The sequence below is a fragment of the Protomyctophum parallelum genome (genome assembly GCF_964188405.1).
Source record: "Protomyctophum parallelum genome assembly, chromosome: 4".
NCBI classification, from domain to species: domain Eukaryota; kingdom Metazoa; phylum Chordata; class Actinopteri; order Myctophiformes; family Myctophidae; genus Protomyctophum; species Protomyctophum parallelum.
This window is the reverse complement of record NC_139700.1, coordinates 33,236,735-33,262,884: the sequence shown is the minus strand read 5'-3', so window position 1 is coordinate 33,262,884 and position 26,150 is coordinate 33,236,735. Positions and strand designations below refer to the sequence as shown.

At 45.0% G+C, this 26,150-nt stretch overlaps 1 protein-coding gene across 1 annotated transcript in view; it reads right to left on the bottom strand.

Moving 5' to 3' along the window:
- Nucleotides 1–269: 269 nt before the first annotated feature.
- The window catches only part of cnot4a (CCR4-NOT transcription complex, subunit 4a), a 31,101-nt gene continuing 5,220 nt past the window's right edge, over nt 270–26,150 (bottom strand). Inside the window, exons 6-13 of the mRNA XM_083763785.1 lie at nt 24,394–24,519; nt 23,893–24,017; nt 23,065–23,274; nt 22,900–22,957; nt 22,204–22,462; nt 11,115–11,612; nt 8,274–8,507; nt 270–2,215 (exon numbers count right to left, since the gene is read on the bottom strand). Of these exons, the coding sequence (XP_083619911.1) occupies nt 1,905–2,215; nt 8,274–8,507; nt 11,115–11,612; nt 22,204–22,462; nt 22,900–22,957; nt 23,065–23,274; nt 23,893–24,017; nt 24,394–24,519 (1,821 nt within the window). The 3' untranslated portion in view covers nt 270–1,904. The remainder of the gene's footprint in view (nt 2,216–8,273; nt 8,508–11,114; nt 11,613–22,203; nt 22,463–22,899; nt 22,958–23,064; nt 23,275–23,892; nt 24,018–24,393; nt 24,520–26,150) is intronic.

Here is a 26,150-nt window from a genome sequence, read left to right as displayed (position 1 = left end):
AGCTGACACTGCATATATGAAGGTCCTCATTTTGATATTCTCTGCAAGCTCATGTGTACTAGATGAGTTTGACTGCAGAGCTTTATCACGGACAGGGAAGTGATCTGCCCCCTAGTGGAAGAAATCCAAACAACAAGATGAACAACAGTGACTTTAGTAGCTTCAAATGCACTTAGTCATGATTTATATAGTTACCAATGAGTTTAACCATGGGTTAAAATAATACCAATGAGGGTATATGACAAGACAAAAGAACCAACAACCAAACCAAGAGTTTTAACTTTTAATTAAGATTTGTTTTTCCAGACCTGCAGAGGACAGTTCATTTCCTTTAAGCGCCTTGATTTTGTTTCTCTCAGAATCGTGTTAAAACCCAATGCAGGACCCAATGTGTTCCGTTTGTTTCTCCAAGATGAGCTTGTTCATCTGGTGAATACTGTTTAATAAGGGGTTACAGCAGGGGTGAGAGTGAGAGCAAGAGAGAGGGAGAAAGAGAGAATACGGATCAGAGTTAAGACTTCAAAGAAAAAGGCTGTGATAGGTGGTTCTCATGACTCCTTGAATCACTTCTACAGTACTTTGTAATGTCTTGCAGCACCTTCCTTTACATCGCACACTCACATACAACTTTCGATGTTATATAATTCAGATATTTAGGTGCATCCATCATGATGACACTATTACCCTTCCAATCACTCAGGTTCCTTTCTCTCGTCTCGTCACGTTAAGGCCTCATTTAAGCCCTGGTGCGTTGAACGTTAACCCTATTGCTACCCTTAGTTAATATGTTCTCCAGTCTATTTGCTGTGTCTAAGTCATTCCACAACCATGCTGCCGGCTGTCCAAGTCAGGGCCTACCTACTGTAGGTGCCACACAGTGGCACTTTTAGTATTTGTATAGCCCTAGTGCTCAGGATGTGCCACTAACTCCCAAAGCCCTGGCTCCCTGCGGTTAGGCAACGCTCCATCCTCTGATACAGAGGGTTTAGCGAGAAAATAAACAGAAAAATCTTCCCTCTATAGGGATGGGCCGCAGGGAGCCCTCCCCACTAAAGGGAACTTGGGCAAAGTGGCGTCTCAGGCGAGCCATTTGTCTCTACCTAAGAGGGAACCCATGCATAGCCTGTGCCCTCAACTCCCCTTGCATCGTCTGTTTCTCTCGCTAGCCAATTTGCAAAGTTAGCTTCTTTGCTCTCTCGCGCGCTCACACGCTTGCTCAACTTGCTCTATTAGTAACCATGGGGGGTAACTTTGCTGCGAGGATTAACCGTGTCACAGTCTCCTGTTACAGTGGGGAGGATGAGGGTCTTTGGGACAAAGCTTCAAGAGCAGATTCACAGCTTGCTTCATTCCTCAAAAAAAGGTCATTGTGACTTCAACGACTTCAAACCATATATTTTGTTCATGCGTAAATCATCTGAATCATTAGTTACTTAAAAAGACCTCACTTTAGCTAATTCTGTTGCTTTGCAGTTTCTCACTCCTCCTGATTAGACCGTTTTATTTTTGCACGCCAGTTAGCTACATGATTCCAAACATGTCAACATGATTCCGAACATTTCAACCTCGCACCCATAATTTGATGTTGATGGTCTAAGGACTGGTGATGGTAGCAGACAAAAAGGGTACGGGTGCCAAAAACGAACAAAACCCAGAAAACAAACACGCCTTCAGAGTAGACAAAAAAGGAAGGGTTTTGGGGGACAAAGCTTCTTTGTTATTTTGTTAATAATTTTCATAATCTGCAGATTGGTGCATATTGCATTAGGGGGGGGGGGGGGGGGGGAGAGCAGAGATGGGGTATTTGGGTGGGTGAACGGGGTGGTTTTCGGGGTATACAGTGGTGGTGGAGGGAAAAGAGGATTGGGTGTCTGCTGTAAGTCTGTGTTTATGTGTGCGTTTTCCTAGTGGCGATCCACGGCAGCGCTCTGTAGCAGCTCTGTGGCGGGCTGGCCAGCAGGTCTGAAGGCCGTCTGGAAGCCTGGGGGGGGTGTGTGGAACTGACTGGCGGGATTGGCCGTGGGTGGGGGCAGGTAGGGGGCCCAGCCGCCCGAGGCTCTGTGGTGGGAGAGGGGGAGGTGGAGGGGCTGAGGTGGGGCTGCTGCTGTGTTTGTGGGACCGTCCATCTCTGTGAGGGCCTGCAGTGACTTGAGCCAGTGTGGTGGGTTGTCATCCTGGAGACAGTCTAAACTGTTGCCTTGCGAGGCAGGGATACCTGGAGAGGATAGCGGAGAGAGAGGGAGAGAGATGAGAGAGAGAAGTCTGGCTGGATGAGCAGCTAACAAAACAGTACTGGAAAGATGATGTAAGGTAGGTCAGCTATGATATTTCGTGTGAAATCCCAATTTTGTGATTGCCGACAAAATTCACAAAAAATGGTTGTGAATGTCATATAATTAGTTTTTCATTGTGAACCCATCCCCACCCAAGACATTATGTACTGTATGAAGAGAAGATCCTGTTGCTGACTAATCCAAATCCAATTTCTGTAAGTCAGAGACACAACAGATTAAAGCAGTCAACTGAGCTCAGAAATGTGTTATCACTGATTGTCAAGAACAAGCCTACAAAAGGCAATACGATTGGCTGGGCCCCCTACATTTAATACAATACAGCCACATCTCTTAATAAATAGGTTGAGGGACCTTAATGTCCATCCTCTTATTATTAGATGGTACCATTCATTTTTAACTGAAGATACACAAAGGGTCAGTGTGAATGGCACTATGTCAGAGCGCAGAACCCCGAGTACTGGAGCACCTCAGGGCTGCGTTAGCGCCCCTGTCCTTTTTACTCTGTATACAAAAGAGTGTAGAAGTGGCAACCCGAACAATTATATCATTACATTCTCAGATGATACTGCCATCTTAGCCCTTCTGGATAAGGATAGGGATTTAGCTGACTACTTTTTAGAGGTACAGAACTTTGTAAAGTGGTGTGATGACAACCACCTTATTCTTAACGTTAAGAAGACACAGGAGATGGTGTTTGACCCCAAGAGTATTGGTGATCACAGGCCTGTGGTCATCCATGACTCGACCATCTCACAGGTCTCCTCATATAAATACTTGGGGATCTGTATTGACAACTCACTAACTTGGAATACACATGTTGACAGTCTCTGTAGTAAACTACAGCAAAGACTGCACTTCCTTTCGACGTCTCCGGGTTTATGGTGTTAACCAAAATTGTATGTTAGTGTTCTATCGAGCAGTCTTGGAAAGCCTGGTCAGGTTTGGCAATTGGCATCACAGTTTGGTTCGGTAATCTCTCAGTGCAACTGAGGTACAAATTGTTCAGACTGGTGCAGACTTCAGGGAAGATCATAGGGGTAAGACAACTCCACTCTCTGCAGTCTATTTATGAGCAGGCTACATTAAAACAGGCTCAAAAAAATTCAGTGATGTTACCCATGTTTTAAGGAGAGTTTGTACTTCTGCCCTCTGGGAGAAGATACAAAGAACCAAAGTGTAAGTACATCAGAGAAGAATCATTTGTACCAGCATCAACTAATTTATGTTCTAAAACGGGTAGTCCCAATACTTCATTCTGATTGGCTGGTTACCGTCACGTGACCGGTGTAAATTTCACCGATAACCCACTCCTTCAATCACTTTGTATCAAACTGCAGCCTTGTAGCTGAACTGGGGAAGGGGAGCGCTTGCTTGCTTTACAAACACATGCCGTGCGGGCGTCTAAGCACCGCCCGGCTCATATGACTGTGAATGTGTGGCTCCAGGCAGCCCCGTAAATACATCAAGCTATTCTCCCGTCACATAGGCTACTTGCGGAGCAAAACAAGGAAGTGTTTTGGCTCTGGGTCGCTCGCTCTGGTGGCACAAAGCGTAGATACTTTTGTGAATTTAATAGTTTTAATATTGCTATATGTTTGTAACCGTTTTAGAAAAGCAATAAGCCACTCGAGGCCCCAGCTTACCGGGTATTTTACAATGGCTGGGAGGTAGAAGACCCTCGGCTGCGCCTCGGGTCTGCCTACGCTCCCAGGCAGTGTAAAATACCCAGTAACCTGAGACCTCTCGTGGCTTATTGCTTAATTTTATGTGTGGCTGTAGCTGGGGTGAAAGCCCAAGACAAATTTCCCTTGTGGACAATAAAGTTTACCTTGACCTTGAACAAATCTTTATTTCATGTCTCAGAGTTTAACTGACTTTGGACTGGTGCTCGAGTATAAACTATTGTATAGTGACTGATTATTTTACCTGGGTGCTACTTGAATATTATGAGACATTAAATAATGGCTCATGTAGGCCTTGGTTCTCAACCTTTTTAGGCTGTGACCTCCCAAAATAACAAATTTGAACTTTGTAGGAGTTGTTGAAGCATTCAATTTAGTTTGACTCGGTTCCACAGTTAAATATTGTGAAAATAGCAGATCTACAAGCTCACAACACCCCTCATTGTGAGGTGTTGTGAGCTTGTACACCGGCTAATGTAGAAACAAATTGCCTCTTTCATCTAATATTTGACAATTGGTCAATGTCTGATCAGTTTTTTAGAGTATAGTTTGTTGATTACTTTTTATGCAAAAATGGTCATTTTCTCTTTTGATGTAGCCTACCAGACAGACTGGTATTAATCTCGCCAATGTTTCAGCGTGATAGCAAGCCCAGTATTACTAATGCTTGAGGCTGGTAGGCAAAAGGCTAGAAAAAAAAGATACATTGATGATGTAACAGTCATGGCAACGTGTTTTAAGACTTGTGGGGCCGATAAACACTTAAGCCTCATCCAGTATTTTTTAAATGTGTATTCACACCGGATGTGATATAATCTCATCGGCTCAGCCCAGCCTAGCGGTCTGGGCCACTAGGCTCCTAATGCAGCGTGACAGCGCTTCGCCGGTAAAGCGTTATTCATAGTCTGTAGTTTCGGTGGTGGGGTGACCACCGAACTACAGCATGACGTCACGATCCGTGGTGAAGAGCAAACCACCGCCCCCGCCCCAGCCCTTCTGTTTTTAACTCACCACCGCTCAACGTTATTTCAGCTCCGGTGGTCACCTCACCACCGAAAATCAAGACTATGAATGAGCCTTAAGAGTCCCGTTCCTGACCAACTTTGCTGTATGTCACCCCCCATCTCTCTCTCCTCGTCTCCTGTCTGTCCCCACTATAAAAGCTAAAAAGCTAAAAGCCCCCCACCCCCCAAATGTTTTTAAATAAATAAAAATATAAATAATCACATGGCTTGAATTGTCGGGAACGTGGCTGTTTGTTGACAATTAGACGGACGAGAGGTTGACATGTCCACGCAAGCACTCATAGGTTACACAACTGAGTATCCAAGCACACTGCTTTGGTTGAATTTACATGATAAAACATTGAGCAGTATCATTACTCAACGTTCCATTATTTATTGGACAGCCCCAGTGGGAAGGGGATGTGTGTTTGTATTAATTAAGTAAGTTGAACAGGAAGCAGCAACACAGTAGCATGGGTGGAGGGAGGCCAATCAGATCGTTGAATGTGACAGCGTGGCAGCCTCTAGCAACCATTTCCTCTATGGAAACAACCTTTAAAAACTAGCCATTGTACAGCAGCTAACCCAAACCTCACAAAAACTATGCCTAAACCTAACCTTAGCATCACAGAATAACAATGCCTAACCTTTACCTAATATTTGTCGGAACATGCTTTGCAGCTAAAAAAATAAATAAACTAATAAAAAAATGAACACGCACGGTGGGATTTGAACCTTGGACCTAGTGTATTACATAGTCCCCAAAGGAATCCGGAGAAAAGTCTTGATTCAGTGGAGAACAATCCTTGCTTAGTTAATATTCCGCACACATTAAAAAAACCTAAAATGACCAAACTTTACTTTGTTTTAATAATCAAGTAAAGTCCTTTATGAAATAGATACAATTAATTGTAATTATGGATGGGTCATAATAATGAAATATTCCAATAATTGTTTTTGGGGATAGAAATCGGTTGTAAAGGTTATTGTCATTCAAATCCTGCCCACTGTAACTACAGTTTAGAGGATACCTAATGTGGGTGTAATATTTCTCTTTTGCTTTAGCATTGTCATGAGGACACGGATTCAGTTTCAGTACGTACCATTTACACAGATTCAGTTTCAAGTAGGACCATTTAAAAGGACGAACCTTATTGTGTGCCACACTAGTCTAGTCCCCCCCAGCCCTGTGAACATAAAGTCCTATATGAAGTGTCCTCAGACACCTCACCATGTATAAATCCTTATTATAATACCTACTTATTACTACCTACTGGTAAGTAACTTTGTCAGGTTTTATTGGGCACCGCTCCGCCGCCGCCAGCAGCTCAGTGAAAATGCACTTGTCTGACTGTATTCCACAGACGTTCAAAAAATCTGCGGATGGACGAAAAATACACGGACGGCTTTGAAATTGACACCCTTGTCCCCTTGTTGACGGAAAGTCAATCAGAGGCAGGTATGGCGGGTGCTTTTCAGAATGAGGGTGTAGACCTTTATCCTTCCGTCATTGATCCCATGACCCAAAAAACAACTTGATTCTCCAGTTCTAGGCTGCACAGAAGGTGGGAAACTCTTATTTCCACACATCAGCCATAAGGTATATAAATTACAAATATATCATGCGTATCATTAACAGCCAGGTGAAACAAGCATTCTCTGTTGTGCATCTGTACCCCTTTCTTTTTTTACCCCCTATGATCTTTTTTGTGTGCCAGCAACGTGTATGTTTCTCTGTCACAACCTCCCGGCTGTTTCGTTCGGTTTCCGACAATCTTTTGTCGGTGCAATCAGTGTGTTTTGTTATGCCTTTCCTGTAGCTCCAGACAGAGTTAGCTCATAACATTAGCCACAATTGTCAGTGGCTCGCTTCGCGCTGCAGGGTTACAGACTCTGGGTTGAGACCATAGAGTTGACCATATTTTGACTAGGGGACCAGGCTGGGGGCCGAGTCCTCACGCACGAAAAATTGGGTTTTATTTTTTTCCTCTCATTAATTAAGCTTATAATAGTTAATTTAAGTTAAGTTAATTTTAATTTTAATGTCCAGTTTGACATGCATAAGCTACTGACCCCCATTTAATGCCATTTATATCTGGGACCTCAATTTATTATAACTTGTATTTATTTATTTTATATCGTAAAATCAATGTCAACTTAACTCTGAGTTAAGTACAAATGGAACCAATGGACCTGTTATGGTCCATTATGGTAATCTCACACTTCATACCTGTAACTTTAGCCCTAAAACAAATAAAGCTTTTTTATTTTATTTTTAATTCTTCCAGGGGCCACAAGGGGGCGCCTCGCGGGCCATTGGGGAACCCTGATATAGAGAGCGGATGAGGAGCAAAACTATTCACTTCAAGGAAGTCTAGGGAGGCTTGGTTGAGACTTCCGCATGCCGTTTCAGAGTATGTGGTCAGACTCCCATTGGCTTAGGCGGTGTTTCAGAGTATGGGGTCAGACTCCCATTGGCTTAGGCGGTGTTTCAGAGTATGGGGTCAGACTCGGGCAGCCAATCATGACTAGGTCGCGCAAAAGTAGCCATAGTTTCACCTGGCAAAAAAAGGTGATATTCATATTCACCTTTAACCCATTTTGGGCAGGAACCCCTTTTGGTGTTTTCAGCATTATGTTATACTTTAGCCATTTAAAAATAGCAGAGTAACCGCGTTACGAGCTTGTAGGTCTGCTATTTTTGGAAAATCGTGAAATGTGCAAATCTTTGAATATATTCTTTCAGAGCGAACGTTTTTTTTTTTTTATCCCACGATTTTGTAACCCATTTTTCACCCCTGTGTCAATCATCTAATGTGATCCTGGGCTCTACACACCCTCCACCAACCTAGTCCCCATAATTATATGGGGGACAAGGGGAGAGCAACGGACTTGAACTCATGCTTCCTTCATGCCTGAGTGTCCAAGTTGCTCCTTTACACCTGACAGGGGGGTTTCCCTGGTTGGACGTAGCGCGTGGAAGGAACACGTTATTCCAACCACTTCCTTTCCCCTCCATCAGGCACCCCAGGGGGAGGTAGTTTAGAGCGAACGTTTTTAACTTGAATCTTTGCTTCTGGGGGGTCCCGGGAACAACATATTTTCAGATGGGGGTCGGCGGCCAAATACAGATAATTCTGGGGGTCTTTGACATAAAAAGGTTGAGCACCACTGACAGAAACATTCAGAAAAGGATTTGGAAGACATTTGTAGAATCTGGTGTCAGGTCTAAATGGGTTAAACCTTTGAGACAATATGTGGCAATATCCAAATCATGGGTGTCATCACTTTACCTGTGATGATAGCTGGGTCCATCCAACTTGCTGTGCTGTCCCAGCTGAGGCTGTGCGAGATGCCTGCCGGTCCCCCTGGCCCGCCCATGTGGTTAACACTGTTGGAGGATGAGGACGATGAGGAGGAGGACGAGTTTGGAAGGCCCCCAAAGTTGATGTTGATGTTGGGAAGCAGAGCTCTCAGGCCGTCCTGCCATTCTTTCACATTTAAGCCATCTATAGAAGCACTGTTTTCTGCACAGAAAGGCGAGGAGAAGGGTAAGCCAACTTTTTGGGGCATGTCATTACAGGTGAAACGTTTCATCATCCTACTAAATACATAACATTTTTGCAAACTTAGCTGGCATGTGCCCGAGGGGGAGCGGTGCAGTGCCAAGTTGGCCAGATAGGCGGTTGTCCAGAACCATGGGTCCCGACCAGATCCAACCAGGCATATATGGAGATCTGGTTGTCCAGAACAACCGATCTGACAGACTACCCCATCTGCCCGGCCCATTCAAACTCGGCGAGTAAGTTGGTCGAATCAGCGGATCTCCAAACATTATCGACAAAATAGCAAACTGGAATACTCCGATGTCATCACTATGACTTCCTAGCCTGTCATGGCCAGACTAATCACAGTGTAGATATTAGTGTGGAACGTCTGTGTGAAATCTGTGTTGCATAACTGGGTGTGGCATGCATTTCCAACTTGCATTGTTCCGTAGGCCAGTGCCCATTTGGCACAATTCTAGTTTTTCAAAATGCATATTTTTTACTAAAAAGCTGGAGAGACAGGAAGGTTCCTGTTAATTGAACACTCAAAAGTGCAAGGTGGTTGCACACTGGACGCTTTTTTCGGAAATTCGATGGAGAAACGCTGCTAAAAATCTGAAAAACGTGCTCTGTGTGCAGGACCTTTAGTCTCGCGTTACCAGACTGTTGCCATCATACAGTCTGGGCCAACGGAAGAGCGATCATGAGTAAACTATAAAACGGAAGTGGAGCCTCAACCCCACTCTCGTTTCGTCTTTACAGTCGCGCAAACTTATTCTAATATAAATATAAATCATCTAAGCATATATAGCTTGTTGCTTAGCAGAAAAGGAAATACAAAAATAAAATGTAAAAATATTTTAAAATATATCTTCGTGAACGGAAATGGCAGCTTCCTTCCATGTGGGCTATAGTTCCAGACTCTATATAGCATTCGGAGATTACTACTACGCGAGACTACTCAACACACTATATCAATGATTACTACCAGAATATAGAACTATTTAACTTATTTATAAAATATATATCACTTATTGCACCTTTCAAAACAAAATAGTGCAAATAGCAGATCTACAAGCTCACAAAGCATGCGACGTGTTGTGAACTTTAGTATAACACAGGGCTTAAAGGAGCATTAAACCCTAGGTTGATTTAGTAGTTGCTTTTCCAGTTCAGGTGGAAAACTACAGCAGGGTAAAACATGTCAGGCTGTATTCAAGGCAGCTGCAAGTTAGCCTCACGTAGCAATACTAATACCACTGCGTGGATATTGTCTCGTCCCTCTCAGCATTCGATTTATTTTCCGCAATGTCCCGCTCCATTTTTATTTTCATTCTTCAGAGATAGATAGAAATGTACTGTGTAGCTATTATTAGAGGCTATATTACAGCACAACACACTGCAGTGTGTGTTGACTGGGCAGAAGAGTGGGCAGCAGAGGCAGAGGGTGTGCTGCCAGGACTAGTGTAGAAACGACTGCTTGGCGGGCCAGACTTAATCTGCCTGGGGCAATATGCGTTGCAAAGGCAGATGGAAGGCTGGCTAGTGGCTACGCAAGGCAAGCTGCAAGTAGAGCTGACAGCTGATGCCGATACTGCCTAAAATGATGCCAGTCTATGCCATTGCCCTACCACATCATTTATCCCATGTCATTTCCAGTAATCAATTTTGTATTTTGAATGTTTCAGTTGATGTTTGCAACTTTAATTTCAAGGACCCCCATAACAAATATACAAATGTAACCAAATGGACCCCATACAGGTCCATTTGGTTCCATTTGTACATTTGTTACAGACGTGTAAGGGTTTAGACTTTTTATTACACACCGCAATAATGTTGTAATGTATGTAAATACCTATAACTCTTGTAAACTGGTTGACAAGTGGTACTTCCTGAAGCTCAGTGGTCAAAATGTCAGCTCTTGCTCAGGAGACCCAAGTTCGAATCCGGTGCAGAACAGGAAGGTTATGGTAGCCATTGGCTACACATCTATATGCTTGCACATTGCACAACTAAATCGAACACACATTAACTGTATTAGCTGCAGCTGTGTTGCTTACTGTTATATATATCTTTTTCTTATATACACCTCTTATTGATTTTTTTCCTTTTCTTTTAAAAGCACTGTAATTTTACCCTCAAATGTTTTCTGTTGCGTTTCTTCTTTTAATATATATTTTCTTGTGTTTTCAAAGGTCCTAGTATACTCTCTTGATGTATTGGACATTTCAACAAAGCAATTCAAAGTGCTTTACATAAAACGTCAAGCATGAAGACAAGTAAACGTGCCTTGCTAGCCTAGCCATGTTTTCAATCTGCTGAACTGGAAAATTAACCACAAAATAGGGTTTCACCCCCTGCTTATGGATCAGTCTCCCAAGATGGTTTGTTCGCAAACTACATTCAGGTTACGTTTCATTCCCCTGCGAGTGTGAGGGCAATCAAAGTACATAAAAACAAGCCAGCTGGGCCTTTACATGTGTTTTGATATTCAATACTCTGCTGTGCCATGAAGCTTGTGTACTCTCTGTATAAAGCTTGTTAATTGATTAACACAGTGAAGTGCAACCCAGCGGTGCCTGGTACCTGAGATGGGGATGCCTCCCAGTCCTGTGCTGTGCTGAGGGGGCAGATTTAGGTCTAGGAAATTACTGTGTGAGGCAGCGCTGGAGGAGTGGTTCAAGTGCGTGAGGTTATTGCATGTGGGGATCGCCATCCAGGGGTGACTGGAGGACCCTGGCTGCTGCTGCTGATGATGATGACTGCCCTGGCTGTTGTTGTGACTGCCGGGGAAGCTGAAGGAGCTATAGACTCTGTGGTGAAGTGGGAGGCGTGGGGGGCCACGCAAGTTGAAGGAGCCGTTGGGGTTCATGTTGGGGGGCAGCAGGCTGGGGCCGTGGTGGTGGAACCCCGGAGACAAAGGGCTCTGGTCCTGCACCGACAGCTCTTTCTCGATCAGGTCGGCCAGGGCCTTGCGGGTGACGTCGAAGGGGTCGAAACCCAGGTCGTCGTCCTGCTGTTTGGTGGAGGAGCCGAACCCGAAGGCCGCCTGCCAGTCTGTGGAAGATGCCACTGGTATTGTGTCTGAAAGAAGAGAGAGGAGGCTTTGAGATTTTTTTCCACCGATCTATATAAAAAAAACGTACAATAATTCGAACAACAGAATAAGCATCCCCAGTCAGTATAAATGAGCTACGGTCCTGGGATGATGGTAACAAATGTATCAATGACCCCGGAATGAAGATATCACATTTAATAGCCTGCTTAACACCAGAGCAGTGGTTTCCAAACTTTCTGTGTCAAAGATTACATCAACAGGCAAGTCAAACTCTCATATAACACGTTGCGTTAAGCTTATCACATGTTGTCACTCTGTCTATATTAGTCTACTCTGGGGTTCTGTGTTGTGGCTGTGCCTGTAACCATTCTAACGCAGTGCTGGATTGGAGGGTGGAGCCAGAGGTGATTAGCAGAAGGGGAGACACCTGGCCAGTGTCTTCACAAACACTTTCTATTTCGTCCCTGCTGACCGCCAGAGGCGGTGCTTTAAGCACTGAAGTCCCTTCGCGCATGCGCAGTCGAGTATTTTATACCAACAATGTCGGTTTGACCCGTGATGACCCGGAGTCGTCTATAACTTCCGGCAGTCACCAGGGGCTCAGTCCCTAATTTCTTCTCGCTTTGCGCAAGTTGTACACAGTACAGAGTTCTACAGCAGAATTGAACTGCACGATTACAGAACTATTGAGTCGCCGGTAGTCCCGTGACCATTATTGGTCGGAGTTGTGACGCGTGCGTTCGCCCTCCAGGAACTGCGACTTAATACTACTACTATTGTATCGTTATCGAGTGGTGCGGGGCTTCACATAGTCTTCTTTTCTCCGTGGGAACAAGGTAAGCAGACAACCCCTGTTCGCATAGGCTGCGTGCGCGCTGCTTCCCTGCCACACACACGGTTGCGTGCTACAAACGGCGACCTGAGCGTCCCGTTTAGCACCGGTCAAAGTTGAACGGATAGCTCGTTCTCTTTGACAGCTTACGCTGTTTTGTTTCCCACGAAGGCTGCGCCGCAGTGCTAGTGACGGCAAGCGTTAGCGCTGCCCGCTCCCAGCACGTGAGTCAACGCCATTATTCTTTGTTTACTACTCTCTAAATGAGTCTTTGCTGGCCACTGGCCAGCTATATAGCACCGCCGCGAGGTTACTTCAGTAACCCCAGCTATATGAATTAGCTTGACTTATTTAGTCGTCACTTGTTCTCAATAGTGTACTTTAATTTCGGCACAGAGTCATTGCCACTTTATAGGTTGTTTTTTCTTAAATTATATATATATAACTATATAATTATATATATATTATATATACTGGTTTCTGCTAGAGAACCCCTTACCTGGCATAGGTGGCGTGCGCGCCCCCTTCCTCCTGCTAAGCGGCCTTTAGCACAGCTAACAGTAGCCTCTACTGGCACAGGCAGCGTCCGCGCTCCCTCCCTCCAGCTTACGGCTCCACCCCTAGCGACCACTAGCGTCCGCGCTCTGGGCTACATCTGCGGGTTACCGATGGACGAACCCCGCCACCACCTGTGCACCTCCTGCCAGGCTCCTCTGCGGCCAGAGGATGGGCATGACCTCTGCCCTGGGTGCCTTGGCCCCCAATATTTGAGGGAGGCACTCGGTGACAACCCATGCATGAACTGCACCATCATGCCCCGGGAGGTGAGGACAGCCAGGTTGGCACAGGTGGAGAAGGTTGAAGGTGAGCTTCCCCCATTGGGCATGCTAACTCAACGCCAGACCAGGGCTTCCAAGCGGCGATACACTGCACCTGCTACCTCGACCCCCGCTTCCAGGAGAAGGGCGGGGCCTGACCATAGCTTGTCATCTAAGGTCGACCAGCTGTCTGCCGACCTAGCCCTAATGAGGGCCATGTTCATGGCCCACCAGCCCGAGATCCAGCCAGGGGAAGTGGAACCACCTACTCCTGCCACACCTGATCCCTGAGGGTCAGGACCCTGACACACTGTCCCTGGCGGCCTCAGCCACCCACTTCCATGACTATGATGGTGAGGAGGATGGGGCAGAGGGGGCTTCTGAGGCCTCGGAGCAGGGCTCATACACATCAGCCCAGACCTGTCTGACTGAGACGGGGGGTGGCTCCATGAGGGCCGCCCTGTACATGGCTCTTGAACAGCAGGGCCTGGCTGGACCGCAGCAGGCGGAGCCAGCCCCGTCAAGCCGATTCTTCAAGAACAAGCCAGCCCCCTCGAGCTTTGCCGTTCCTCACTCGGAGGACTTTCTGAAAGAGCTTCATACTTGCTGGAGAGACTTGAAGGCTTGCTCTCGTCTCTCTGCCGATGGGCGTACTCTCACGGCCAAGGACAACCCGGAAGGAGTCGGCCTGCTTCGCATGCCGGCTGTGGAGCCCTGCATTGCTTCCTTAGTCGTCGACCCCGACGAGGCGCTACGGCAGGACACCAGGTGCCCCCGACCCCAATGCAGGACCACCGACGAACTCCTCATAAGGGCTTATGACGCAGGAGCCCGTGCCGGGAGGATCTCTAACTCCCTGTCACACCTCATGCTGGCCCTCTCTGCATCTCTGCAGGCGGACAACGCGAGCGCAGAGCCCGCAGACTCCAACACCCTCTGTGACGCATCACTGGAGGCATTCGGCCTCATGTCACGAGAACTTGGACGGATGATGTCCACTCTTGTTCAGGCGCGGCGCCAAGTCTGGCTCTCGCAGGCCAACCTGACTGAGAAAACCAGGGCAACCCTGCGCGGACTCCCAGTGGTGCCGGGAGCGATATTCGGCCCAGCTGCGCGGGAAGCGCTGGACCGCACAATCCGGGCCAGGGAGGACAAGGAGCAGCTGTCAAGCCTGAGGCGACAGCGCATGCCTCCCCCAGAGGGGCCTCCTAACAGGAGCTGAGGCCCCTCGGCCGCCAACCGAGCTCTCCTGCCACAGGCCCCCACTTGAGGCCAGCGCACTTCCCAGCGTACTGAACAGAGGCGGGGCCATAACCCTGGCCGGTCCTCTACTAGGCAGTTTCGAGCCCCGGACCCTGGCGGACCCCCCCCAGAGCCCCTAGGGGCCGGGGGGGGCAGACGCTGAGACCACGGGGCCGGCCGTCGGATACTTTACACCTCAGCTGCTCAAGCTTCGGACACGTGGGTGGTTGCCACCTTAACCCACGGGTACAAGCTCCAGTTCTGACGCCGGCCCCCCACAGCCGGCCGGGTCAGAATGACCACCATAGCCGACCCGGCAAAGGCCCATGCCCTAGACCAGGAGCTGTACACCCTCCTGGCCAAGGGCGCCATCGAAGCAGTAGACCCCCGGGAACACCCCAGGGGGTTCTACTCAACATACTTTCTAGTACCAAAGAAGACAGGCGGTTTTCGTCCTGTCTTAGACCTGAGGATTCTAAACAAATTCATGAAGGTCATTCCGTTCCACATGTTGATCTCAAGAGATTTCCTGCAATCCATCGCCCACAGGGAATGGTTCACATCAGTGGACCTAAAGGACGCATACTTTCATGTCCCCATTGCTCAGCAACACCGCCAGTTCCTGCGGTTTGCCCTGTACGCAAAATCCTGGAGTTCCTGCAATCCCTACTAGGTAAGGGCCGATCCCCCTCTACCTTGAAGGTCTACGTGGCAGCAATATCCTGCCGCCATGTTGCAATCAATGACCGCACAGTAGGGAGCCACAACCTGGTGTCACTCTTCCTGAGAGGGGCTCAGAGGTTGCATCCCCCGAGAGCTCCGAGAGCTCCGTCATGGAACCTTAACCGGGTACTGGACGCCCTGGGCGAGCCTCCCTTCGAACCCTTGGCACAGGCAGAGCTGAAGTGGGTGTCATGCAAGACAGCTCTTCTCCTGGCCATTACATCGGCAAAGCGCATCAGTGAACTGCACGCTCCGTCAGTCAGCGAATCATGTCTGAGGTGGAACGCAGACGGCTCGGGGGTCACGCTGTGGCCAAACATAGCATTCCTCCCGAAGGTGCTGTCGCAGGCTCACCTCAACCGGCCTATCAGGCTGGCTCGATTTAACCCCCCACCTGGGGAGATGACAGACAAACTGGAGCTGTTGTGCCCAGTCCGGGCCCTGAGAGCCTACATTGAAGCTACTGCACGCATCAGGCGGGCAGAGCAGCTATTCCTTTGCCATAGTGGTGTGAACAAAGGCAGCGCTCTCTCCAAGCAGCGCCTGTCCCACTGGATTGTAGACACAATCAGCCACGCCTATGAGGTAAGTAACCTCCCCGTACCATCAGGGGTACTGTGCCACTCTACAAGGAGCATTTCCACATCATGGGCTGCCATGAGAGGGGTGCCCTTGGAGGACATTTGTGCCGCCGCGTCATGGGCTTCGGCAGGCACTTTCTCAAGGTACTACAGGGTGAATGTTGCCACTCCCCACCCATTGGACGTGGTCCTCTTCCCCGAATCCTCCGGTTCTACCCTTTGAGGTTTGTAATCAGGATTCCTCGTGACTTGGCTGGTATAAGTCATTCAGTGCTTAAAGCACCGCCTCTGGCGGTCAGCAGGGACGAAATAGAACGATAGTTACGTATGTAACTACGGTTCTATGAGTCCCGAATGACCGCCAGAGCACTCTTGTCACTCAGAATCCTCGTGTTCTCGCGAGAAGATTCTGTAGGGACTGAGCCCCTGGTGACTGCCGGAAGTTATAGACGACTCTGGGTCATCACGGGGTCAAACCGACATTGTTGGTATAAAATACTCGACTGCGCATGTGCTTAAAGCACCGCCTCTGGCGGTCATTCGGGACTCATAGAACCGTAGTTACATACGTAACTATCGATTTAAGTAGCCTGGGCACCATTTCATTTCGGGTATATGATCCGGTCGGGAGCGGATGATATCGTTACGTCATGTTGTAGTATTGTTTTGTAGTCGACAGGCAGGAACAATCAAACGGAACTTCCTTTTCCCTCAAACCGATTTCTCAAAAGCTGCAGGCTGCGAGAGATTTTATTGTTATTCTTCCAGTTTGAGGGAAAAGGAAGTTCCGTTTGATTGTTCCTGCCTGTCGACTACAAAACAATACTACAACATTACTATTTAAGACATGGGTTCCCTACCACTAGTGGTACTTGAGCCCCCCTCTGGTGGTACTCAGAGGAGGTAGTTGTTCTGACCAAGCAATTGGTTGAAATAGGCTCTCCAGCCGTGCTTAAATGAGCATGACATGAGCATGACCTATAAGATTGTAGGACGGATTAATCACATTAGAAATATATCAGTTGTGCATCAGAGCAGCAGCAAAATAGTCTTAGGAATGGAACCAAAACAATTTAAAGAATAAATTACATTTTCCTCCTGGGTTAATAATAGCTGAATAGGGTGGGGCAGGTCTACACTTCTGTATTATTTTAACATCAGTTATTATGGTGGTACTTGGAATGCCAGATATTGTCTGTGGTGGTACTGCATTTCTCCACAGGCTGCAGGAGTGGCTGCGGGAGAGCTCCCTTGTCTTTTTGTTTGCTGTGGTTTAAGGTTTTGGGCAGCATGTTCCCTGCCAATTTAAATTGGAAACTTTGATTGAATTGCTTAATCCCTTAATTTAGGAAGAGAAAGAACATTTGCTCACTACTTTCTAGAGTTCTTTAATTAGAGGCAACATTTTGACCTACAATGTCTTCATCAGGCAAATATTACAATGACAGAAAAGAGCAAAATAAATACAACTAGAACTGCACTCTGTCGAGTGCATACTTGCTTGTTGCACACTAGTAGGCCATAAATGGCCAACTAGTGCGCAAGCAGAGCGCGCAAGTCCTTTCGACCTCTGTAAACTGTCAAATCTCAGTATCTCTGTGAAGGAACGTTTGAAATGTATAATTTTTAGATGTAACTATTTGCTACCTACCTACTTTATGCATATAAACACCTAGTATTATTAAGTATGATTCAAGTTTCTATCTATATAAGTTTGGGTGAAGAGCTAGTCATACATATACACACACCACGTACTCTGGTCCCAGCAGATCAGGCACAACTTGCTATTTTATTTTTACTGATTATGTATATAGTATACGTATGACTAGCTCTAAATGATGACGTAAGAGATATGGTCATTTGTGGTCGTTTGGTCCCAGCAAAGCAGGCATATACTACTGGTATATAGGCATATACTATATATAGTATATATATAGTATATAGGAATATACTATATACGTATACATATATACTATATAGAGTGTGTAGTTGTAAGTTGATTAGCGGTATACTGTGGTTACTTTGCGCCAAAAACTGTGACAGCTGTCCCGCCATTTGATGTTTATGCAAGAAAACAGCAAATCTGTGCCTGGTTTGCTGGGACCAAACAACCACAAATTACCATATTTCTTACGTCATCATTAAGAGCTAGTCATACATATACACACCACGTACTCTGGTCCCAGCAGATCAGGCACAATTTGCTATTTTATTTTTACTGATTATGTATATAGTATATGTATGACTAGCTCTAAATGATGACGTAAGAAATATATATAGTATATATATAGTATATAGGCATATACTATATACGTATACATATATACTCTATACTCTATACTGTATAAAGTGTGTAGTTGTAAGTTGATTAGCGGTATACTGTGGTTACTTTGCGCCAAAAACCGTGACAGCTGTCCCGCCATTTGATGTTTATGCAAGAAAACAGCAAATCTGTGCCTGGTTTGCTGGGACAAAATGACCACAAATGACCATATTTCTTACGTCATCATTAAGAGATAGTCATACATATACACACCACGTACTCTGGTCCCAGCAGATCAGGCACAATTTGCTATTTTATTTTTACTGATTATGTATATAGTATACGTATGACTAGCTCTAAATGATGACGTAAGAAATATATATAGTATATATATATAGTATATAGGCATATACTACATATATACTCTATACTCTATACTGTATAAAGTGTGTAGTTGTAAGTTGATTAGCGGTATACTGTGGTTACTTTGCGCCAAAAACCGTGACAGCTTTGATTTGATGTTTATGCAAGAAAACAGCAAATCTGTGCCTGGTTTGCTGGGACCAAATGACCACAATTGACCATATTTCTTACGTCATCATTAAGAGCTAGTCATACATATACACACCACGTACTCTGGTCCCAGCAGATCAGGCACAATTTGCTATTTTATTTTTACTGATTATGTATATAGTATACGTATGACTAGCTATAAATGATGACGTAAGAAATATGGTCATTTGTGGTCATTTGGTCCCAGCAAAACAGGCACAGATTTGATGTTTTTCTGCATAAACATCGAATGGCGGGACAGCTGTCACGGCGGAAGAGACCGGGCGAAAACATTACTTGCGCGCTCTGCTTGCGCAAGTAAAAAGCATTGATTAATGATAATGCATAACACCTGGGAGTGGGCAGGAGCACAGCAACCTAGACCAATCACAGGGCTAGAAGAACCAGTCAGTCCACCCATCAGAGGAGAATTTACCAGAGCAGAAAAACTTTACAAACAATCAATAGAAAAATCAAGTTAATCTGAGAGTAAAAGTATTAAAAGTCATGATTGATAATGACTAAAAACACATAGATTAATAGGACATCCAACACGACAAAATGTATATAGGCATATCCATGATAGGGTTTTTTGTTTGCGCCTGGTGAGCTTGGAACCACCGACTGTTTTACCGAACATAGGAGCTGTAAGAACAGGTGATGAACGCAATCCTGTTGCAGCTCATTTAAAAAAGGTGGGACATAATCTTAATAATTTGCACTATTGAGTAATGAGTAGGTTGAAAAACCACCCAGGTGGTGATCTTGAAAGGTTACTTCTCCAACATGAAACTCATTGGATTTATTTCCTCAATACCATGTCTCCTGATGGTCTAAATGAGGAATTTGATATAAAGCCTTTTCTTTAGGATAAGGTTCATTAGTTTATTGTTTTTCTGCTCCCTTATTATTTTTATTTTTCAGGCTTGTCTCCCATACCCAGCGGTGGTCACTGTTCCCCAGTGCAGAACATCCCTGGTTCAAAGCTCACCAGGCACACTAACAGAAACACTATCATGGATAGGCCTATAGCCCTATACACATTTTGTTTTACTCTCGGATGAACTTGTTATGCGCCATGATCATTAATCAATGATTTTTGTATATATTTGCTCTTTTTTCTGTCATTGTAATATTTGCCTGATGAAGACCTTGTAGGTTGAAACGTTGCAATTTGTTGCCTCTAAATAAATAAAGTCTCAGAGCTGTAGAAACTAGTGTGCGGATGTTCTGTCTCTTCCTTGATGCCCGACTTCCAGCACCTGGCCTAAATATAGGCATTGAGATGTGCACACAATCTTCTCTGAACTTAATCCCTTAATTTCTCACATTATGTAAATAAAATACTTATTTTTGGCAGGGCCGGATCTACCATATGGGCACTTTGGCCCTTAAACCCCCCCCTTCTCCACATTAATTTCATCCGATTGAAATAAATGGTGTCTAAATTTAAATAGCGTTTGATTGTTGGTGGGAATACAGCTGAATAGTGTAAACGTGTGTAAAGCAGCAATGCGCTAGATTGGCTGTTGTTCAAGGTGGGCCGGCCCACGGGGCTGTGTGAGGTCAGGTGGAGAGGTGATTCTGGAGGAATAAAAGACATGAGTCCGCCATCCAGCATTGCTTTGTTTACATTCTGCACGCATAGCACGTCAGGTGGCTTGACAAAAAAAAAAGAAGGTAAAAACACTGAAATACAAATGGGTGGATTCTCTCACCCATTTGCTTACTATGTGGGTCAAATAAAAATAAATAAATGTGTTAGTTACTGCCTGACTGTCACTCTGGGGTGAGAATATTACAGCATAAAACCCCAAATGCCCAAAATGTTGCGCGCACACAGGTTCGCACATGTGCCAGGGGCCCTTTGAGCTTCAGTGCCCAGGGGGCCCGCAGAGGTGTTAATCCGGCCCTGATTTTTGGATTGACCTCCGGTGTGGTTTCCACTTTTTTGTTGTGGCCCTAAAGCAAGCCACAAATATATATATGGTGCTGGTAGGCAAGGTATAAAATGCAGGTCAAAGAAAACTTCCCCAGTAATAGGAAGGGACTCTCCAGAGACGCTCAGGACAAGGACAGGTTTGCTTCATTTATTATTGCACGACACGTTTTGCTGTGTAGCCTTCGTCAGGTGCTTTGCATTCAAAGCACTACAATCATGTACAATGGGTCACAGACGAGAGCTAGCCGCATACACAGCATTTAAAGGTGTAGTGAAACGGAAATGGTGAACAACATGAAAATGGTGTTTCAACATGAAACACCGGTCTGAAGTTTCTGAACCAATCAGAGCGTCGCATCCCTTCAGGCGATGGGACGGTAGCTAGGGACGGTGGCTAATGCTATGCGCAACAGCGTGGTGTGTGTTTGTTTATAAATCACATGGTCGGCCAGCTGTACCAGTTTACTGTTACGTGGCTTATTTCTACCCTATAATGTTTTCAGATACCTATTTTAGCGTGATGATTGAGTTGAAACCGAGTAATACACTGTCTGGATGTTATCTGGAATGGAAATAAAAACGGAGTATTCTGTAATCAATAGCAGCTGTGATGGGACGGATGCGCAAATATGGGGAATTAAACGGATGAGCTTCATTGTTATTGGCTTTTATCAATGTGTATCTCTACACGTCATCACGCAGCACGTTTTCGTTTTAATAAATAAATAATACAATCGTTTTTATGGACCTTTGATATAAAAACACACAGAAATGAGAATTATCAAAATTTTTTGGCATCCATTGTTAGGTATGGCCATAGGATGACCACGGATATGGTCTAAAAGTGTGAAAAACGTCTTTTTCATTTCACTACACCTTTAACATTAGAACAACGTCCAAGTGATCTGTGCAAAACATCCAGCGTAATCGTTCATTAGTTCACTGCGACAAGATGTCGTTGTGTTGAAACCATTACGTGAAACCACAAGATAACTTTGATTTGTCCCAATATAATGTTGGCATAACCAGGGCAGGCTGAGTGGCTGCTTGAGCCCTGAGCAGCACGCATGCAACTAAGAGTCCACGCACACACTGGCGCTCACTCCTTATTAATTAAGCGGCGGAGCCACGGAGAAATGTATTATTATGAGGATCGGATTGGCACTTTTTGTTGTCCCCCTGAGCCCCTCATATCACTGGACTAGCATAGCAAGCCTGATGTGTTGTGACTGCTTCGGTCATGTCATTCACACCACGGCCATCTCTACACTGTACACATACATACCCCCCCCTAATAATATTTTTTTGCAGATCTACCCTAATCTCATTAATGTTCCCCTCCCTATGAAGTCCCCAGGACGGAGAACTTTAACCCATTTAGGAAGAATGTCTTCTAAATTCTGACAGTTTTCTGAAATACCTATATTCCTGTATCAGTGGTGCCCAATATTTTATGTCAAGGACCCCAAAAATTATATGTAATTGGCCGCAAACCCCTCAGATGCAAATCTTTGAGTGAAAAACTTTCTCTCTGAAAGAATATATTCAAAGATTTGTGCCGCATTTTCACTATTTAAAAAAAATAGCTACAAGCTTGTAGCGTGGCACTCGGTGCCGCGCTATGAGCTCCCCTGTGCATTAAACAAGCACCAGCACAGACGCACCTGACGTGAAGAGGCTCTGTGGTTCCGGGGTCATGGGCCAGTCTGAGCTGCTACCGCGGGAGGAGCTGGGGAAAGGGGGCAGGCCGGCAGGTAGCGGGTTGGGGTGTCTGAAGTTACTGTTGTCGGAGAAGAGTGACTGAGATTCCGCCGCCGCGCCCTCAAAGGGCGAGCGTGCCGCGAGGTCTGCCACACTGATGGGGACCACCAGGCTGGGCTTGGTCAAGCCCGGAGGAGGGGATGGGGAGTCACTGTTGGATATCTACATGGAGGGATTGACAGGAGAAAAGAAACCTTCATGAGAATCTTTCTTTTGACCACTTAAGACCTACTTTACGTATGTTTTACTCCATGCTTTACATACAACCTGAATAAAAACATGACAAATTAACATGGGACGAAAAATAAGAGGCCATTTGAGGCCTTCTTCTACTCCACTAAAATACTTGTGCAGTCAGTGGCAAACTGCCATTGTCTGAGAAGAAGCCCGCCCGTCCTAGTTAACTCTTATCTTGCATCAATTATTTCTGTCCATTTCTGTTGTTATCCTCTGAAGATCTCAGATGCTACTTCAGCAAGCATTTAGAAGAGTTTTTTGTTATGTTCTGCTTGTACACCATTTAACAAAGCCACCCGCGATCACCACTTACAGATAGATTCAATAAAAAAGACAAGTTAGTAGGTTTTAATTTCTGTTACCTGTTGTAAAGTCTCTCCGTTCACCATACTGTTTGATTCTGGAGGTTTATCACTGGGACTGGAGAGACAGACAGACACACACGCACAGTTAGGTATAAAGTGAGAAAATGCTATGAGAAATGACACATTTCAGAATGCTTGGTGTACATATGTGGTTTGCAGTACCTGTTACTGTCACAGTTGGAGGAGAAGGGGGACAAGGCAGTACTCTGTCCAGTCCCCAGCTCTGTATCCAGGCCATCTGAAGTAATGCCTTCTTGGTCTAGATAGCAGTCTAGCAGCAGAGGGGACTTGCGGTCCTCTGAAAGCCCGTTGGCCAATTTACCATGCCCCGAAAGTGTCGGCCACCCGTCTTTACTGTTGCCATTGTTGGTTCTGTAGCACAACGTGAGTTTTGTTCATAATTTGCATCATGAAACATTATTCATTAAAAAAAAAAAAAAATTACAGATATGACTGAATTATTAAACAATTACAGATATGATGACTGCATTTATCAATTAACCACAATGTGTTTGTGGATAAACTGTTTGTGCTATCTACAAACGAGACAATGGCGGCGGTGTGGTGTGACAACAAAATGTGCTTCAGTTAAGCCAGTTAGGAAACAAGAAACAATCGTTTTATACCAAATGTAGTAATTCACCTGATCCGCTATCCCAAAGGATAGTGTTCCTCCACACATCCGTGGTGCAGAGGAGTGCTATATTTTTGAGAGAATGATTGTATAAACAGCACTTCTACCATCTATCGCAGCTCATTTAAACCCGACCGATGCGGAACTGTAGCTCCTATACATCAGGTCATAAAAGATCTGCATCCACATCTTTAAAGTGGAAGGTGGAAGTTTTTTAATGATTTTACAATAAAAAATAATTGGTTCTTGGCCAAGATGTCAATATCGTGCATTTAATTAGTAACCTGTGTAGGTTAGATAGAAACCACTCAAAAACCAAAAATAAGCAGGAATTTTAAGCAAGAAGAGTAACATACCTCTGTGTAGCATTGGCTTTGCTCTTTGACTTCTCTGTTGCACATGTTGGGGGTTGTAGAAAGCTAGGGTTCATCTTATAGAGGTCTTGGAGAAGCTTCTGTTCGTACTCTTGGTGTTTCCCCGCCTAAAAGGTTCAACATTACATGATCACTGACCATATTCACATGGTGGACATTTTGTTCCCATGTCATAGTTGAAAGATGGGAAATCCCATCCCCAAAGTTTATTAAGAATGGTGATCAATTAAAATATGTGAAGTTTTGACTGTTCACCGATTTCAAATACTAAAGAATTAATAAAACCGCTAACTGCCCAGCTGCAGTGAAGCTGCCTTTAAATAAGAGTGGCATAGGAGTGACATTTTGCCCCCAAAATACTGAACTTCAGTTAAGTTATATAAATGTCACAATGAATCACAACAAAATCGTGAGGTCCCTGGTGACTCCCAGCCCTATAAAATAAGAGAAGGAACAGTGAAGAAGAGAGCCTGAAAGCATTACCTGCATTTCCTCTTTAGTAAAACTAGCTGACTCGTCCCCCAACTCGTGTAGATACATACAATCTGGTTTGGGACACTGCATACTTTTGAGAAAGTAACTGCAGTACTTTGTTGTCCCTAAAGAAGCCTGTAAAACAGAATACAGAGATAATGGGTAAGTGAAAATGCTAACTATTCTGCCATTGCAGAATATTCAAGTTAACACTTTGATTTTGCTTTGTTTAACAAGCAAGGGCAACCTAGAGTTGTACAGAGTTAAAGGAGAATTCCGGATTAACCATGGATTTTTTAATTCTTTATTTAGGTACATCCATAAATCGCTTTGGAATTTGATAGCTACAACTCTTCCCCCCCTACACATCTGTCTTTCATAATGTTTCATACAATGCAGTGTTTTGTCCCAAATGGGCTTCTGTAAAAAGGTGAATGAGTCTATGACTAGGGTTGGGATTCGGAACTGGGTCCATTCCAGATCGGTTCCGACATTGCGGATCTGGAGCCGGTTCCACGGTTCCCCAAACGGTTCTCATCAGTCGTCATTTAGCTCTGCTGTGTCTGTGCATGCATGCAAGCAGAGCCTGAGGTGACGTCACCCCACCAACATGAGTGAGTGGGGTCGGGGAGGATACGCCCACTGTTCTGTGCATTCAGCGACCGCTGCGGAGCGAGCAGGGACAGTATGTCGAAGAGATCTCTAAAGTGTGGTTAACAGAGAGGGAAATGACTCTGAGGCTGAGCACGCAAAGTGCAATAAATGCGATGCTATAGTTCCCTGCAAAGGTTGTTGCAACTTGTACCAGTTGCACCACGTCCACATTGAGGAAACATCTCAAAATCAATATGCCTACACGAGTCCACAACTCACGAGAATAATCTAGGCACATCACGTTTGAGAGCCATGCAGAAAGCCGTGCCTGCACTCCCCGCAGCTCCACCACAGCCGGCGGGGGACGAGGATGATATAAGACTGGTTCACTTTCCCCAGGCTAGTAACGTAATAGAAAATAAAAACTACTAACGTCTACAGAGCTTTTCATTAAGCGTATTGTACGTACAACTGTTGTTAATGGTGTTAATTTAGAACGGCAATGACTCGACGTCTTTCTGTCTGATATTTTATGAATCACGTTAACTATAGAGCCAAATCATTTGTCTGCACTAATTTTAGAACTTATAAGCAACTCAACTGCTTTTGATTTGGCGTGACTGTTGAGAGCCCAGCGTTTAGGTGCATATACCTCCATAGATTGATTACTTTATAAACAGTTTGCAGAAAAAAGCACAGGAATGTAGCCTACAGTTCAATACAAGTAGGATTTTATAACCCAAGAAAGCCATTTCCATTAGGGTAAGGGGTCCTTCATATTAAATTAATCTGAACATTAAAGACACAACATTTGTCACCACAACAATATCATTATTGCAATGTGTACTGTATATTTAATATACAGTACAAATTGCAATATAAAGTACAAATTGCAACAATGATATTGTTGTGGTGGCTAGCTGGTGGTGGTGGTGGTGAAGTTTAAATAATAGTGTCACCTCATAATTTGTGTTTATTATGTACTTGGTTAGGTTAGTTATAATATAAGCATAATCTATGTCAGAAAAAAAAGGAGAAACAAATAATATTAGGATCCGCTAAGGGAACTGTTAGGAACTGGAATCGTTAAGAGGGATCCGGTAAGGATCCGGAACCGTTAAAATCCTAATGAATCCCAACCCTATCTATGACCCAGCGCGCATGCTCTGTGT